General features: G+C 30.1%; 1 protein-coding gene across 4 annotated transcripts in view; it reads left to right on the forward strand.

Annotated features, from left to right (window-relative positions):
- The window catches only part of LOC141452877 (intermembrane lipid transfer protein VPS13A-like), a 66256-nt gene that overhangs the window by 12382 nt on the left and 40945 nt on the right, over positions 1 to 12929 (forward strand). For all 4 annotated transcript variants that reach the window (XM_074125377.1, XM_074125379.1, XM_074125378.1 and 1 more), the window contains 20 exons: positions 29 to 237; positions 318 to 492; positions 578 to 706; positions 779 to 923; positions 1481 to 1700; positions 2554 to 2775; positions 3786 to 3898; positions 4074 to 4273; positions 4970 to 5136; positions 6108 to 6225; positions 6322 to 6630; positions 6713 to 6845; positions 7552 to 7782; positions 7888 to 8030; positions 8502 to 8694; positions 8766 to 8879; positions 9722 to 9901; positions 10856 to 11048; positions 11568 to 11716; positions 12037 to 12283. In XM_074125377.1, the coding sequence (XP_073981478.1) occupies positions 29 to 237; positions 318 to 492; positions 578 to 706; positions 779 to 923; positions 1481 to 1700; positions 2554 to 2775; positions 3786 to 3898; positions 4074 to 4273; positions 4970 to 5136; positions 6108 to 6225; positions 6322 to 6630; positions 6713 to 6845; positions 7552 to 7782; positions 7888 to 8030; positions 8502 to 8694; positions 8766 to 8879; positions 9722 to 9901; positions 10856 to 11048; positions 11568 to 11716; positions 12037 to 12283 (3590 nt within the window). The remainder of the gene's footprint in view (positions 1 to 28; positions 238 to 317; positions 493 to 577; positions 707 to 778; positions 924 to 1480; positions 1701 to 2553; positions 2776 to 3785; positions 3899 to 4073; positions 4274 to 4969; positions 5137 to 6107; positions 6226 to 6321; positions 6631 to 6712; positions 6846 to 7551; positions 7783 to 7887; positions 8031 to 8501; positions 8695 to 8765; positions 8880 to 9721; positions 9902 to 10855; positions 11049 to 11567; positions 11717 to 12036; positions 12284 to 12929) is intronic.

Consider the following 12929-nt stretch of genomic DNA (forward strand, 5'->3'; position numbering starts at 1 on the left):
CTTTATTTATACAAGTTATTTAATGCAGCAAATGGAAGCCAACTGCAGTCAGTCCGTCTCTACCCTCAGTGTATCAGATGATAAAATTGGATTCTTTTTCTGTTTATTGTAACCCAACATGTACAGAATTAGTTGGTAAGGATCCTGGCCAAGATTCAGCCGCTCCATACACCTGGAGAAATGATATGAAAAGAGGTTTAGAAACATTTAGCGTAAAAGGAGAAGAATTTGAATTCAGTAAGTTTAAGAAAAAAATAATAATAGGGCAAAAAAATTTACATCATTAATTACGTCTTAACATTTAATCAACATTTTAGTTATCAAGCCAATCAGTGCCAAAATGAAAGTGATTATTAATAAATCTAATGAAGCTAGAGTACCTAAATTGTTAGTGGATTTCGTATTACAAGATGCGGCCACCCAACTATCTCGACTACAGTATTTAGCCCTTATAGAGTTGGCTGAATCTTTTGAAAGAATTAACATAAAAAGGTTATTATATGAAATATTTATGGTAGAAAATTTTCATCTTTTATTTAAAAGTTTCTACAACTTAATTGCAAAACTGAACTTTCAGAAAATATCTGCAGTACCATCCTGGTAAAAGTCTGTCAGGCAATGCAAAACTATGGTGGAAGTATTCTTATGAAAGTGTATTAGAACAGAGGATAAGACCGTACACTTGGGCCAGAATAGCTGCTCATCGGTATAAAAATTCTTTCTCTTACTTAAAAGAAATTTTTATCATTGATTACAATTGAAGGATTTTTTTTTTCAGGGCAAATTATAAAAATTATTGTGAGATTTACAAGCAAACTTTGTTGAATCCAACTGATACAGAATTAAAACTTGACTTACAGCAAAGTGAGGATTTATTAAGTATTACTGATATAATTATTGCTCGAGAACATACTAAAATTATGGTAATTATGATTTTTTTAATAGTAAAAATTAAAATTCTTACAATTGAGCCGTAAAATTAGTTAATTACACTTTTCCAAAAAATGTATCAATCATGAATGTTATTAATTCTCTCTTCTCACTTTTTTATGGATTGATTATTGATGATAGTTTTGACTGATTAGCCGATCGGATACTCTTTGGAAGCGAGTATTGTCTTAATTTACTTCTTTTTTTTTCTCGGTTGGTTCCAGAAACTTATAAAGGCATTCACTTTATCTTTTTTAACCCCGTATAAACAGTTCTGCCATTTTCACCAAAAAATAGTAAATAATTTTCTCGGAGCATTCCTTCATCTACTTACTACAGATGCAAATTAAGCCCTAATACTCGCTTCCAACGGTAACATAGCCAAAAATTTTCTGTTCTTTTAAATTAATATTCTGTCTGTAATTATTATTGTTACATTAAAATATACATATTTGATTTATTTAAATATAACTTTAAAAAAAACTTAATGAATCCTGGTTATAAGGATTAAGTAGGATTGATGTTTTTTGATTGTGAGTAAAAATTACAGATGTTAAAGGAAGACTCAGAAAAAATAAACGTATACAAAAGAGAAGACTTTTGGTGGAGAAATGGTTTTGATTCCAAAACATACTTAGCGCTTCAAGTTGTGAGTGGCAAAGGAAGAGGTTTGTGGGCGCAGTTATCTCCTTCTGAGAAATCTACACTATATGAAGCAATAGGTTATGCCGGAGATTCAGTAACATTAGAAAAACCAAAACAATATATAGGTATATCATTGTTAAATAATAAATACCTTTACATAATCAGAGAGTGTTATGCATTCTCTCTTTGATTTGATTATGTTGTTAAGATTTCTCTGATCTCACTTGTTCATCCATTATTCCATGAAGTATAATTATTTTTTTGCTAAATGAAATGCTTTTAATTTTCTCCTGTGGCGGTAATTGCAATACTAATTGATAAATTATAGTGTTAAATGTTAAATTTTGATGTTGGTAGGGCTACCTTATAACAGTGTATGTGTGTGAAAGAGAGAGAAGACCATTTGTAAAAGCCTTGATCTAAAGAGATTTTTAATACGGATATTTCTGGTATAAACTTAAAGACGTAAATTTGTTCGATTTCGATACTTTCCTTACCTAGAAACAGTAAAAGAGTAAAAATTAGAGTAAACCCCATAAGAGAAAGTAAACTCAGATCTTCAGATGCATCTGCGTATCTGCAGATATCCCAAAGCAATATAACTGTGGGTATCAACATAATATTACAAACTCGCTTGGACTTCCCTAAAACTCACACAAACCTTATAGCTTAACGTAGAAATAGTTGAGTAACTTTTTGGGTATAGTGTTACTACAGGCAATTCTAGCATACCTTTACACTCACAGATTTACACAGTATTATTCATATTATATACTAGAGTATTTGTCTACCTTGGTGGTTAATGCTTGCTTGTGTTTGTGAATTTTAATATATTAATCATTCTGTTTATATATTAATGTACATATATACGTATTATTCCAGTTATCTTCTTTTTTTTTATCGATATATACATATACAGTTTATATACATAAAATGTTTTGATTAATGAATTTACAGACTTAATGTTTTTTTTTCCAGAACATAAAATCAATTTCACTTTGGCCAATTGTTCGTTAAGTCTCTTAAAAAGAGGACACGAAGTTTTAGTATTTAGTTTGGCTCAGTTTTTGGCTAGCATAGAAACTAGACCTGCAGCGAGAGCTTTTAAATTATCTGCTAGAGTTGAGAGCTTTTTAATAGAGGGAGCCAGTGTTGAGCATGATCTTGTGCCGATAATCACCGCTGATAGCTTGTATACAGGTAATAGAAATTATTTACTCTAACTTGAAGAATATCCTTTACATAAACTTTGTTTTTGATGGGGATAATGAAATGTTACTCCTTATTTGCTAATATAAATATCTACAATCAAAATGTTCTTAGAAAAAAAAGTACACTTCGCGCACTTCTATTATTCAAGATTTTATTGAAATAATGTCTAACGCAAGGTGGAGCCGAAGAAATTTCTGTTTAGGAAAGGTACGAGAGAAATCTTTAATTCGAAATATTGCAGTATAGTCGCCAAAAAAGTGGAGCACCAGCTAACATGATAAAAAAGGAACGCTTGCCTTCAATTGTCGATGACTAGGAAGTGCTAGATTCGGAATTTAAGAACAAGTTCAATTCCTCTTGGAATTTCAGTCAGTTCAAACAACCTATTCATGTAATAAAAATTATTTTAAAATGGTAAAGATCCAAAGGTTTTGGAATTTTTTATGAAATGTTCAAAGATAAAGGAAGTATTCAAAATAACGGTTAATCCTAAAAATAAAATTAGCTAAGAACGGTTCGGGAACAATTCTTTTACGTTTAATTGAATTTGGAAATATTCGCTTTACTTGTGAAATTGCGGAACTTTTGACTTATCTTTATAGTGAAGTTATATAGTGTATTAAGCTCTAAAAACATGAAAGCACTCTTTTAATTAAACGAAATATTATTCCAGTAACGGAATAACTCTTATACTTAAGTTCTTATTGGGGGAATAAGCTAGGGGCCTGAGGCAGCAACATCTGTGTACGGACGATTCCAATCTACATTTAATGATTTTTAATAAAAAGATGGCGCTTTGAAAACCTCGAAGCAGTGTAATAAGAGTGCGACAAGTTTTTCGCCTTAAATACAAAGGAAATTCAAAGTGTTCGCTAAAAAGTAGTAGAAAATGTTTATGTTTATCTGTATGCGCTAATTGGTTATGTCTTCTCTACAAAGTAGTTGTTTTTGTGCCACTTTATTTTTTGATTTATTATTATTATTATTTCTTTTTTTAGGAAATACATCTTCGAATTTCTTGTCAATTGATTTTATAAAAAATCCGTCAAATTCTGAAGCTGACTACGGTCTCACTGTCAATTTGGAGCAAATTGAAATTATTTACCATGAGGTACAAATTATGTTAAAATCAGCTTATAAATAATTTTTTCAAATGATTAGGTTCTTAGCTTTCTTTACATTTCAAACTTGCAAATTTCGTTTTGAGTTGAAGTTTCAGCTGTTAATCTAAAGTATCTAATAAGGTGATTGATTGTAATTTACAATAATTATTTATTTCTTTTCAGCATGCCGTTTCAGAATTTATAAGTTTTTTAAAAACAGCCGATAAATCTTTATCGCAGACTCTTTTATCTTCAAGTGAAGTGGTAGTAAATGGAATTAGTACAATATGTGGAAAAGTTATCCGGCGATCAAGCGCTTTTGATATCAATCTTGATTTAAAATTACCTTATTTTGTTATACCAGAATTAGGAACGCTGCAAAAGTAAGTATAAAAGTGTTTTTAAAAGTCAGGCAAAGATCATTTTTTCGAGAATTGCCAAAAGTAGATTTGTAAACATTCTTTTAATTGTGCTTCTTTCGTTTTGGAAATCTTTGAGCTTCTTTAGCATTAAGGATGGAAAGCTGTTAAGTGAAAAATAATAAATATATATAAAAATAAAGTGAAAAATGTTTTAGTTCTTTTCTAAGATTTACATTTAATTTTAAAAAATTGTTCTGTTAATTTATCCATTTAAAATTGAGCTTGTATAGTTGAAATAAAACACATAATGATATTGTTCATCAAGTGTTTAATGATATTTTAAATAGCTGTTCTCGATTTATTAAAATATGGTGGATTTTGTAATTCTTGAAAGTGATAATTCGCATAATTTCGTAAGCTAATTTCTATTGGAAATTTAGACCTCCTTAATTAAACCAAACATTTATCTTAACAATAACTGGCGCAAAACACTCGCACATCTTAGAAAATCAAGTTAGGGCAATAGCACTTTTATTATAAAGGCAGAATATTTTAGACATTAATTTTGAGGGCCTATTAGAAATATTGAAAAGACCATTATGGAAACAGGCACTGCACTAATTAAAAAAAATCATAGTTTTGTGATCTAACTTTTTAATTTTAAATTGTATATTTTGTTTGTTTATTTGTATTTTTTTTTTTTTCTTTTTACATTAGAGGAGGAAACCTATCAATTATTGATCTTGGTCATATAAAGGTGTCAACTGAATTACAACCAAGCAACATCAATCTGGATGATGCCACACAGATGGAGATTGAAGAGAGACTGTACGATAGATTTCATTTAGATTTTTTGGATATTCAAGTTTTATTCTGTGATTCAGGTATTTTTCTGCTATAAATATAAAATATAATTGGTAGTTATGAATAAAAATCATAGTTTTGGTAAATTCACTGCTGCCTTGAACGAATTATGAAATTTCTACTAGCTACGATTTTCGGTTCCGAGATACTCAAAACATGTATTTCCTGTTCAAAGTCAAGTACAATTCAATACCTCTCTTCTTCTAGCAATACCTCTACTCCAGAGAAAGAAAGATTATAATTCAAGCTAATGACTTAAAAATGATTGGGTATCGACCTTGTTGTTGGTTAATTTTGAGAAGGGGTGATGTTTCTCTTAAAGGTCATTTCGGTATAATATGCATTTTTATAATCTTATGTATTTAAAAATTAAGTGAAAAATTTGGTGTTTAAAAGTCTTAGAACTTCTAAAATTTTAGTAAAAAAAAGAAGTGATGTTCATATCTTTTTTCTAATTTTTATTTTTTAAATAATCAGTAACTTTTTCCGCAATGTGCTTGATCAATGGTTAATAAGAAAAAAGTGCAAACCATTTTATACATAAATAACTGATCTCTCGTGGAAGCAATCTGGAACATTGCTGTGCAGAACCTTCCAAAATTAAAGTTCATATACGTTTTTGGCAAAAATAAACTGCGAACGCTAATTATGTTTTTCTCATGAAGCAATGACGAATTAGAGGACATCTAAAGAAGCTTGATCAAGAGAGTGTTAACTTTGAAAATTCTTGGTTGTTAAATGTAATTCCAAACCTGTATTCTAAAGTATTGCTTTCCTTAACTTGTCAGAGAATCCTTGTATAACAGGCATTGAGGATGTAGTACTAACCTCTTCATTTGCGAAAATCTCTGATGAAAGTATTATTTGAAAGGTGTGGAGGGGTCTCATTGTACATGTATTGGGATCCTCCAGTAGCGCAGTATAAGAAACATTTTGAAAACGCATATTAATTTTATTACCCAACTTTGTTTCTATTAAGGTATATTTTCAGGAGATCTGTGGAGAGATGCCAAAAAAATGAATGATTCAGAGTTTCATCTCTTACCAAAACTTCAATTCCAATTAGCATTTTCAAACAGCGTAAAACCTGAGTACAAACTGTTACCGAGGTAAGATTATTTATAAAGATATTTTTAATTTTAATGAAGCTGTTTTTTAGTCAATTTAGCAAAGATTTACTTTAAAAAAATGTGCATTAATTTCAGGCATAAATTGAACATAGGATTAACTAGTCTAAAAGTGAATATTTCTGATAGAAAAATTGGAAGTTTTATGGATTTCCTTGACAATCTACCATTACCAACCGTTAATACTGTGCATGTTTCTTCTTCTGTTATTAACTGCCTTTCAAGATCACCAGACTTTGCTAATGATGAATTTATGTGTGACCCTAGCATAAATCAGTTAAATGATATAAAAAATCTTTTAGTAGAATCAGTACTGAACAAATTGAATAAGCCTACGTTAACATCTAGCAAATCTCCAGCCAAGATAGCTATGCTCCAAGTAGACAAGTAATTTGCTTTTTTTCACAAAATTTACTAAACAATTGATGTAAAATATAGTGAAAATTTCTTTCTCTCCTTTTTTTTTTAGAAGTTTTATTTCAGTAGAACACAGTGACGAAGAGACTGAACAATGGGCAAGAACTGTGGATCTTCCTGGATTTGATGATAACGTTTCGCCCAATAATATTATTAATATATTGCTTCGTTTTATGGTTGGAGAAGTAAGTTATATCATCAAGTTGAATTGTAAATTCAAGAAATGAAATTGTCATTTCCATTGCAGAATCGTCTAGAAAATCCTCGAAAATTACTTTTACGAAAATAGGGTGCTAACTTTTCTCCAGAGACTTTATTTTTTTAGGATATCTATTCCTCAAATTTGGTCATTTAAGTTATAACTTTAGAATTGAATGGTACAGTAATAACTGTACACCAAAGCCACTGCGATTTAATAGATTTTTTGGCTCTGACATATTTCAATATTAATTGACGAATCAGACGTCTGTGAAGTGCGCAACGTGCAATTCTAAGTGATTGTGTTTGCTAATAGATCCCAATTAGTAGCGCACATTTACTACCTCTGCTACAGCAGAAAAATAGTTTGTCAATAACCAGTAATTTTTAACCGAAAAATTTACACATATTAAGCAAACAAGGAATTGACATTTAAATAATGTATTCAAGTAAAATCTATAAATAATGTTTTTATAAAGACTCCTTATTAATAAGTTCCCGGTTTCTGTCGGACCCTAATAATTTTGTGAACATGAAACTTCTAGCTGAGCCACATAGGCTCACATTATTTGGCTTGTTTGCCGTTTAAATATGTATTTATGCTACTATTCAAAATTACTCAAGAGTTTTTTATTTTATTTTATTTTTTTTAGTTAACAATTGTTAAGATTAAGCGAATAATTTTATTTTTAGATCGTTATACAACTTTGTCGATCCTGTAACAGAATAGACAAACCGTACCTGATGCTGCGCATTACAAATATTTGTTTTGATGCTGCCATAATGGAATATGGCCCAGCTGTGCAAGCCTCAATCGGAAGTGTACAATTAATTGACAAACTACATACCGGCCTCTCGGGTGAATATCTTGAACTGTTCGCCACGGAAACTGGAAAAGACGTTGCCACACTATTGTACAGAATAGTAAGTTATTTCATATTCTAAAGGTGATTCAGCAAACAATTTTAAAGTAGTAACACATTATATCTGTATAATTATACCTTCTTCTTATTCTTCATTTGTTTGAAGGTTCGATCAGATTGCCCAGACTTTAAAACGCACTTTCATAATGTGGAACATTCATTGGTATTGGACTTCTCTTCAGCGTGTGTAGTAGTACATAGGGAAGCTTTTGTAACATTGAATAAATATGCCCAATATCTTCTTCAAAAGTAATATGTTCATAATTCTGTATTTCTTTTTTATTTTTAACTCCCTGATTATTGATTTTTGCATCATTTTGCTGATCAAGGCATATTTTCCAAATAGAGTTTTCACTCTGTTTCGTAAATACTTATTTCATATCCCTCAGGCTTTAAATAATAGCTATATTTATATGCTTAACAAAATAAAATAAAATAAAAAGAATTAAACTCCTGTAGATATTCCGAAATTCGTCAAAGGGTTTGTGAATTTACTGATTTTTTGTAAGATTTTCTTGATTATCTCTAAATGGCTGAAACCGTATCTAATAAATTTTTTATCCTTACTGTAAAAAAAATCAAGAAGTATAACTTTTTCTTTGAAATACTTCCTCAGAAAGATTAATTTTTTAGGGAGTTGTTAGGGAACTAAATCTTAAGGCTTTGTTTGGCCTTAAAAAAAAAGACATTCTCATCAATAGAATTTTATCTGTGTTTTAGGATTAACAATAGAGAAATTGTTATTGTACAAAATATTTTAGATCGACTAAAAAATCTTGATCTAAAAGATAGAATTAATTTCAAAAATGATACACCTATTCCACCAGGGGCAACCAAATTTAGCTATTCTACAAGACTTCATGAATTATGGTTTAAATTTTGTGATACTGATATTGACTTCATGGACGTAAAGGTAAGGAATTGTTATGTTATGTCTTACTTATGTTGCCTTAAATTGTTAAAAATTTCAATATTTGCCAACAGATCTGTGGAGTGGAGAGCGACTGTTTATTTAAAGCTAATGAACGAATGGTTCTGCAATTTTATATATCTCGGATTACAGTGGATGATTTGTCACAGATGACACTGTATCCAAAGGTAAGAAACTTTTAGCCTTCTATACATCTAAATTAATACTGATATATTTTGGGCTAACAGTTATTAAAAATTATTTTTATTGATAGAGATAACCTAATTGTCTAGAATCTAATCGATCTGTTGTAGCATCTCTAAAAAAAAAAATTAAAACGTGAAATGAATGTTGTTAAGAGGTAACACCGAAAAAATATAGTTTAAATAGTTTAAGTACCTTTAATAAATTGGCAAGCAGATGGACGCAGCTCTGCCTCTGACGTTTCTGAAACCTAATGTAGAATTATAGGTTATCACTCACTGCTTTAGGTAAACGGCGAACCTATCAGATTTAATAAAGCGTTAAGCCATGAATGGTTAACTGCAGCACAGTCTTTAAGTAAGAGATGTGTTTGAGAAGTTTTGGAAATCTAAAAATGGTGAGCCTGTGATTTCAATGCATCATCATGTTCATTCTGCGTCCAGAATTTGGAGAACTCTTTAGGCCAATTCTATTTTAATTTTGCCTCACTGAACATTTCGACGAATTGGAAACTACAATCATAACTTCTCGTTTAAGATTCAGTTTCTAAGTGCTTAGGCAGTGATCGCTTTCCTTTTCTTTAACTAAGAGGCTATTTACAACACTCAGTGACTGGGAAAGCAATGGAAATCCATTTGAGATGTAGTTGAAAAATTATTTTGACTAGATTTGCTACTAAAGCAAATCACAGGGTTTACTTATTACAGTAATGGGCTTTGCCGAGGATACTTTTCCATCCTTCAGAACTAAACGAAGATAATAGATACATTAATCTTATTTCCATTGAATCTACTTTAATAAAGATCGGAACATATAAATGTTTCAGGTGATAAGTGTAGAAGATGAAAAAGTAATTCATTTTAAATACATAAGACATAGTCCACGTTTTTATAAAAATGTTGAAATTGAAACTAATAAGGACGATGTGAAATCCGATGGGAGTCTAAAAGTACGAATTGGCAGATTGCACGTAGTTGTGATAACTAAAATGATAATAGATTTACAGGTAAATATTTACACTTCTATTTAATTAATTAGTCATTTGATCTTATTGTTTTTTATATTTCAAAATGTTTAAGTAGAATTTTTGATAAGGTTGCTCCAAAGAATCGTAATTAATACTCTAGCTTTTTACTTTTCTTATGCTCCCAGTAAGTGCAATTATTACGATCCTGACAACTTTACGATATTACCTTGAATTTTATTTAATGGTTAAAAATAAAAAGTTAATAGTAAAGTATATGCTAGTCGCCTCCGTCCACAACACCTAATTTGGTAGTTGGACGTAAAGCCCGCCTGAAAAAATAGGCATTACATTTTTACATCAAAAACTACACGAAAAGCGTAATATTTAAAATCACCTAACATTGACCATTTTTTCTTATTAATTATAACATTCTCAAATTTTCTGTCAAATAAAGAGCATATTCTCATTTATATTATGTATTTTTTTCTAAATAACGCAGATTATTAGATACTATAAGGTTATCATTGTTAGTTTAGGTAATTCAATACTTTAGCCTGTTCTAAGTATTTACTTAAGTCATTCAATAAAATTTTATGATTTTATGTAATGGTTAAAATGAATAATTTAACACCTTGTTAAATGAATTTTTCTCGGCTTCCTGTATTTCCTTTCAACTTAATTCCCATGCATCCCAGGTAAATCTACAACTTTTTTTTTCTAGGGAACGGTAGAGTTCGCTTTCTATTATGTGCCCTTAAGGAATTTGCTAATGTTTTGAGTGTGAAGAAAATGCACTTCAGAAATGAGAATATTTTTTTTCAGTTTTCTGAAATTTTCTTGATCCTTTCTAACACCATGTTATTTTTCGTGATTTTATTGATACGGTATTTATTAATTCTGGGTTTTTAGAAAATCTGCAATTTTTGATAAGGGAAATAAGTGTGTCTTTCCCACAGATTATACTGTACTATAGATTGTGATTTTTTTTTTCAGAATTTTATAGAACCACTTATAAGACCAGAATTAATATCATCCTTTTTTCATGCTGTTGGGAGGAGTTGTAAAGAGAAAATTAGCAGTCTTCAGACATGCGGTACAAGGTTACATTTAGCTCTGGATGTACATACTCCGTCATTTTTTTTCCCGCAGAAGGTGTCGTCACCAAATCTTATTATTGTTAGTTTAGGTAATTCAATACTTTAGCCTGTTCTAAGTATTTACTTAAGTCATTCAATAAAATTTTATGATTTTATGTAATGGTTAAAATGAATAATTTAACATATTTATTTTTGCTTTGTCGCCTCCGTCTACGAAACTTAATTCTTAATGCTTTAGCCAGCCTCCCTATACCTCCTAAACCATTGCGTCTACATGTTCGTTTTTCTCTCAATTGTAGAGATAGGTGTAGACTAACATAATTGTTCTGAAATACAGAAATAAATTTTAACTGGTTTCAATGGACACTGGAAGAAACAAAAAATCACTTATGAACGTTCTTTTTATGTACGATTGAAGTTTGTAATTGAGATAAGTCTGTGATACTGCGGATTGATTCAGCTGTCGATTGATTTTTTTGTAATTCTTGACTTATGAATTTCTTGAATAATTTTATCATTTTTCCATGTGGAATAAGGATTAATTTTTTTCAAGGAATATTTTTCTTTTTATATAATTTTTTGTTTTTAATACAATATCCTTTTTCTAGGAGATTTGGTTATAGAAAATTTTTTTAAGGAAAAATCAGCACCAGTAGAAGTTGCAGAAGTGCCTGTAATTGACAATATATTGATTAGATTAAATAATATACAAGTTTGTAGATCGGTCATGACTTTAACTGGAACATTGCAAGCTCAGGTATATAATTATCCTTCACGCATGAATTAGTTCGGTAACAAAAGAAATCTTTCCATACTCTTACACTTTCAATTCACAGTAAAATTTCATTGATCATTTACGGATTTTCGTTTTTGCATATTTTTTTATTAGTAGCCTTATTGGCTGAAGCATCATTCGTTCCACTGTGACAGTTGAATATTTAGTTGTATGCATCTGGCAACTGCTGTTTTCCATAGAAATGAAAAACTTTCGTATCAAATATAAAATAAGATGGAAGGTTTCTTTTTATTTTGTTGTGAACTTAATAAGTCAATAATAATAAGTTATCTTTGTTAAAGGAACCAATAATTGAACCGTTTAGTATAAAAATGGATGTAAAAAGAGCAGTAAATTACAATGATATGAAAGCTGTAACAATGTTAATTAGATCTTCAGCTTGCAGAATATATCCGCAAACTAATCCACAAATTTTGTTATACGAACTAGAGGGTGTAATAGATACTGTAAGAATTAATATAGGACAATGTGATTTATCTACAATAATTAGCATATGGTTGGAAAATTTCAACAGTGGTACTTTTCTTAGTAAGTATTATGCTTTATTTGTGTAAATGAGAGGAGGAAGAGTGTTTTTTTAGAAAAAATAAAAAATATTGGGGATTTTTTTTTATTGACAATACATTCATTTTTAATGTATGTACAGTTTTAGAGTAATTCTAAGAATTTAAATGAGTGATGTGGAGAGTGAGGTGTTTTCTTGTGGTTAATCTAAACCGATATTGATTCTCAGCACATGTCAACTATTTCTGCTGGACCAATATGTAAATATGTTGTGGGATTAGTACGTGTTTATGCATTTAGATTGGGAGACCGTGTGAGACAAGAACCCTGCAGAAGTTTGCATTTTTTATATTTGTTCATTCGAATTAAAATTTTTTGTCTTCCTTTAAAAATTAAATAGAGCATATTTCTTCAAGAAATTTCTCTTTAAGTTGTTGATATTTCGTTAAAATTAAGGAAATATTCTTAGCATTCTTTAATATCGGAAGTAAACTGCGCCTACTAGAATCAACCAAGAAACATCATCATAAACGCAAAGGGTGCTAAGAAGTTATTATTATGCCGCATAGTCAACCGAGAGGTCATTGGCTCCTGGAGCGTTGACGGCCTAGTGATAGTATTCTCTTGTAACAAAGTGCACTAATACTAAATATTATCTTACAGTTAATTG

The sequence above is a fragment of the Rhodnius prolixus genome, unplaced genomic scaffold (genome assembly GCF_049639745.1).
Source record: "Rhodnius prolixus isolate KJV_2025 unplaced genomic scaffold, Rpr scaffold_3, whole genome shotgun sequence".
In the NCBI taxonomy this organism is placed as follows: Eukaryota; Metazoa; Arthropoda; class Insecta; order Hemiptera; family Reduviidae; genus Rhodnius; species Rhodnius prolixus.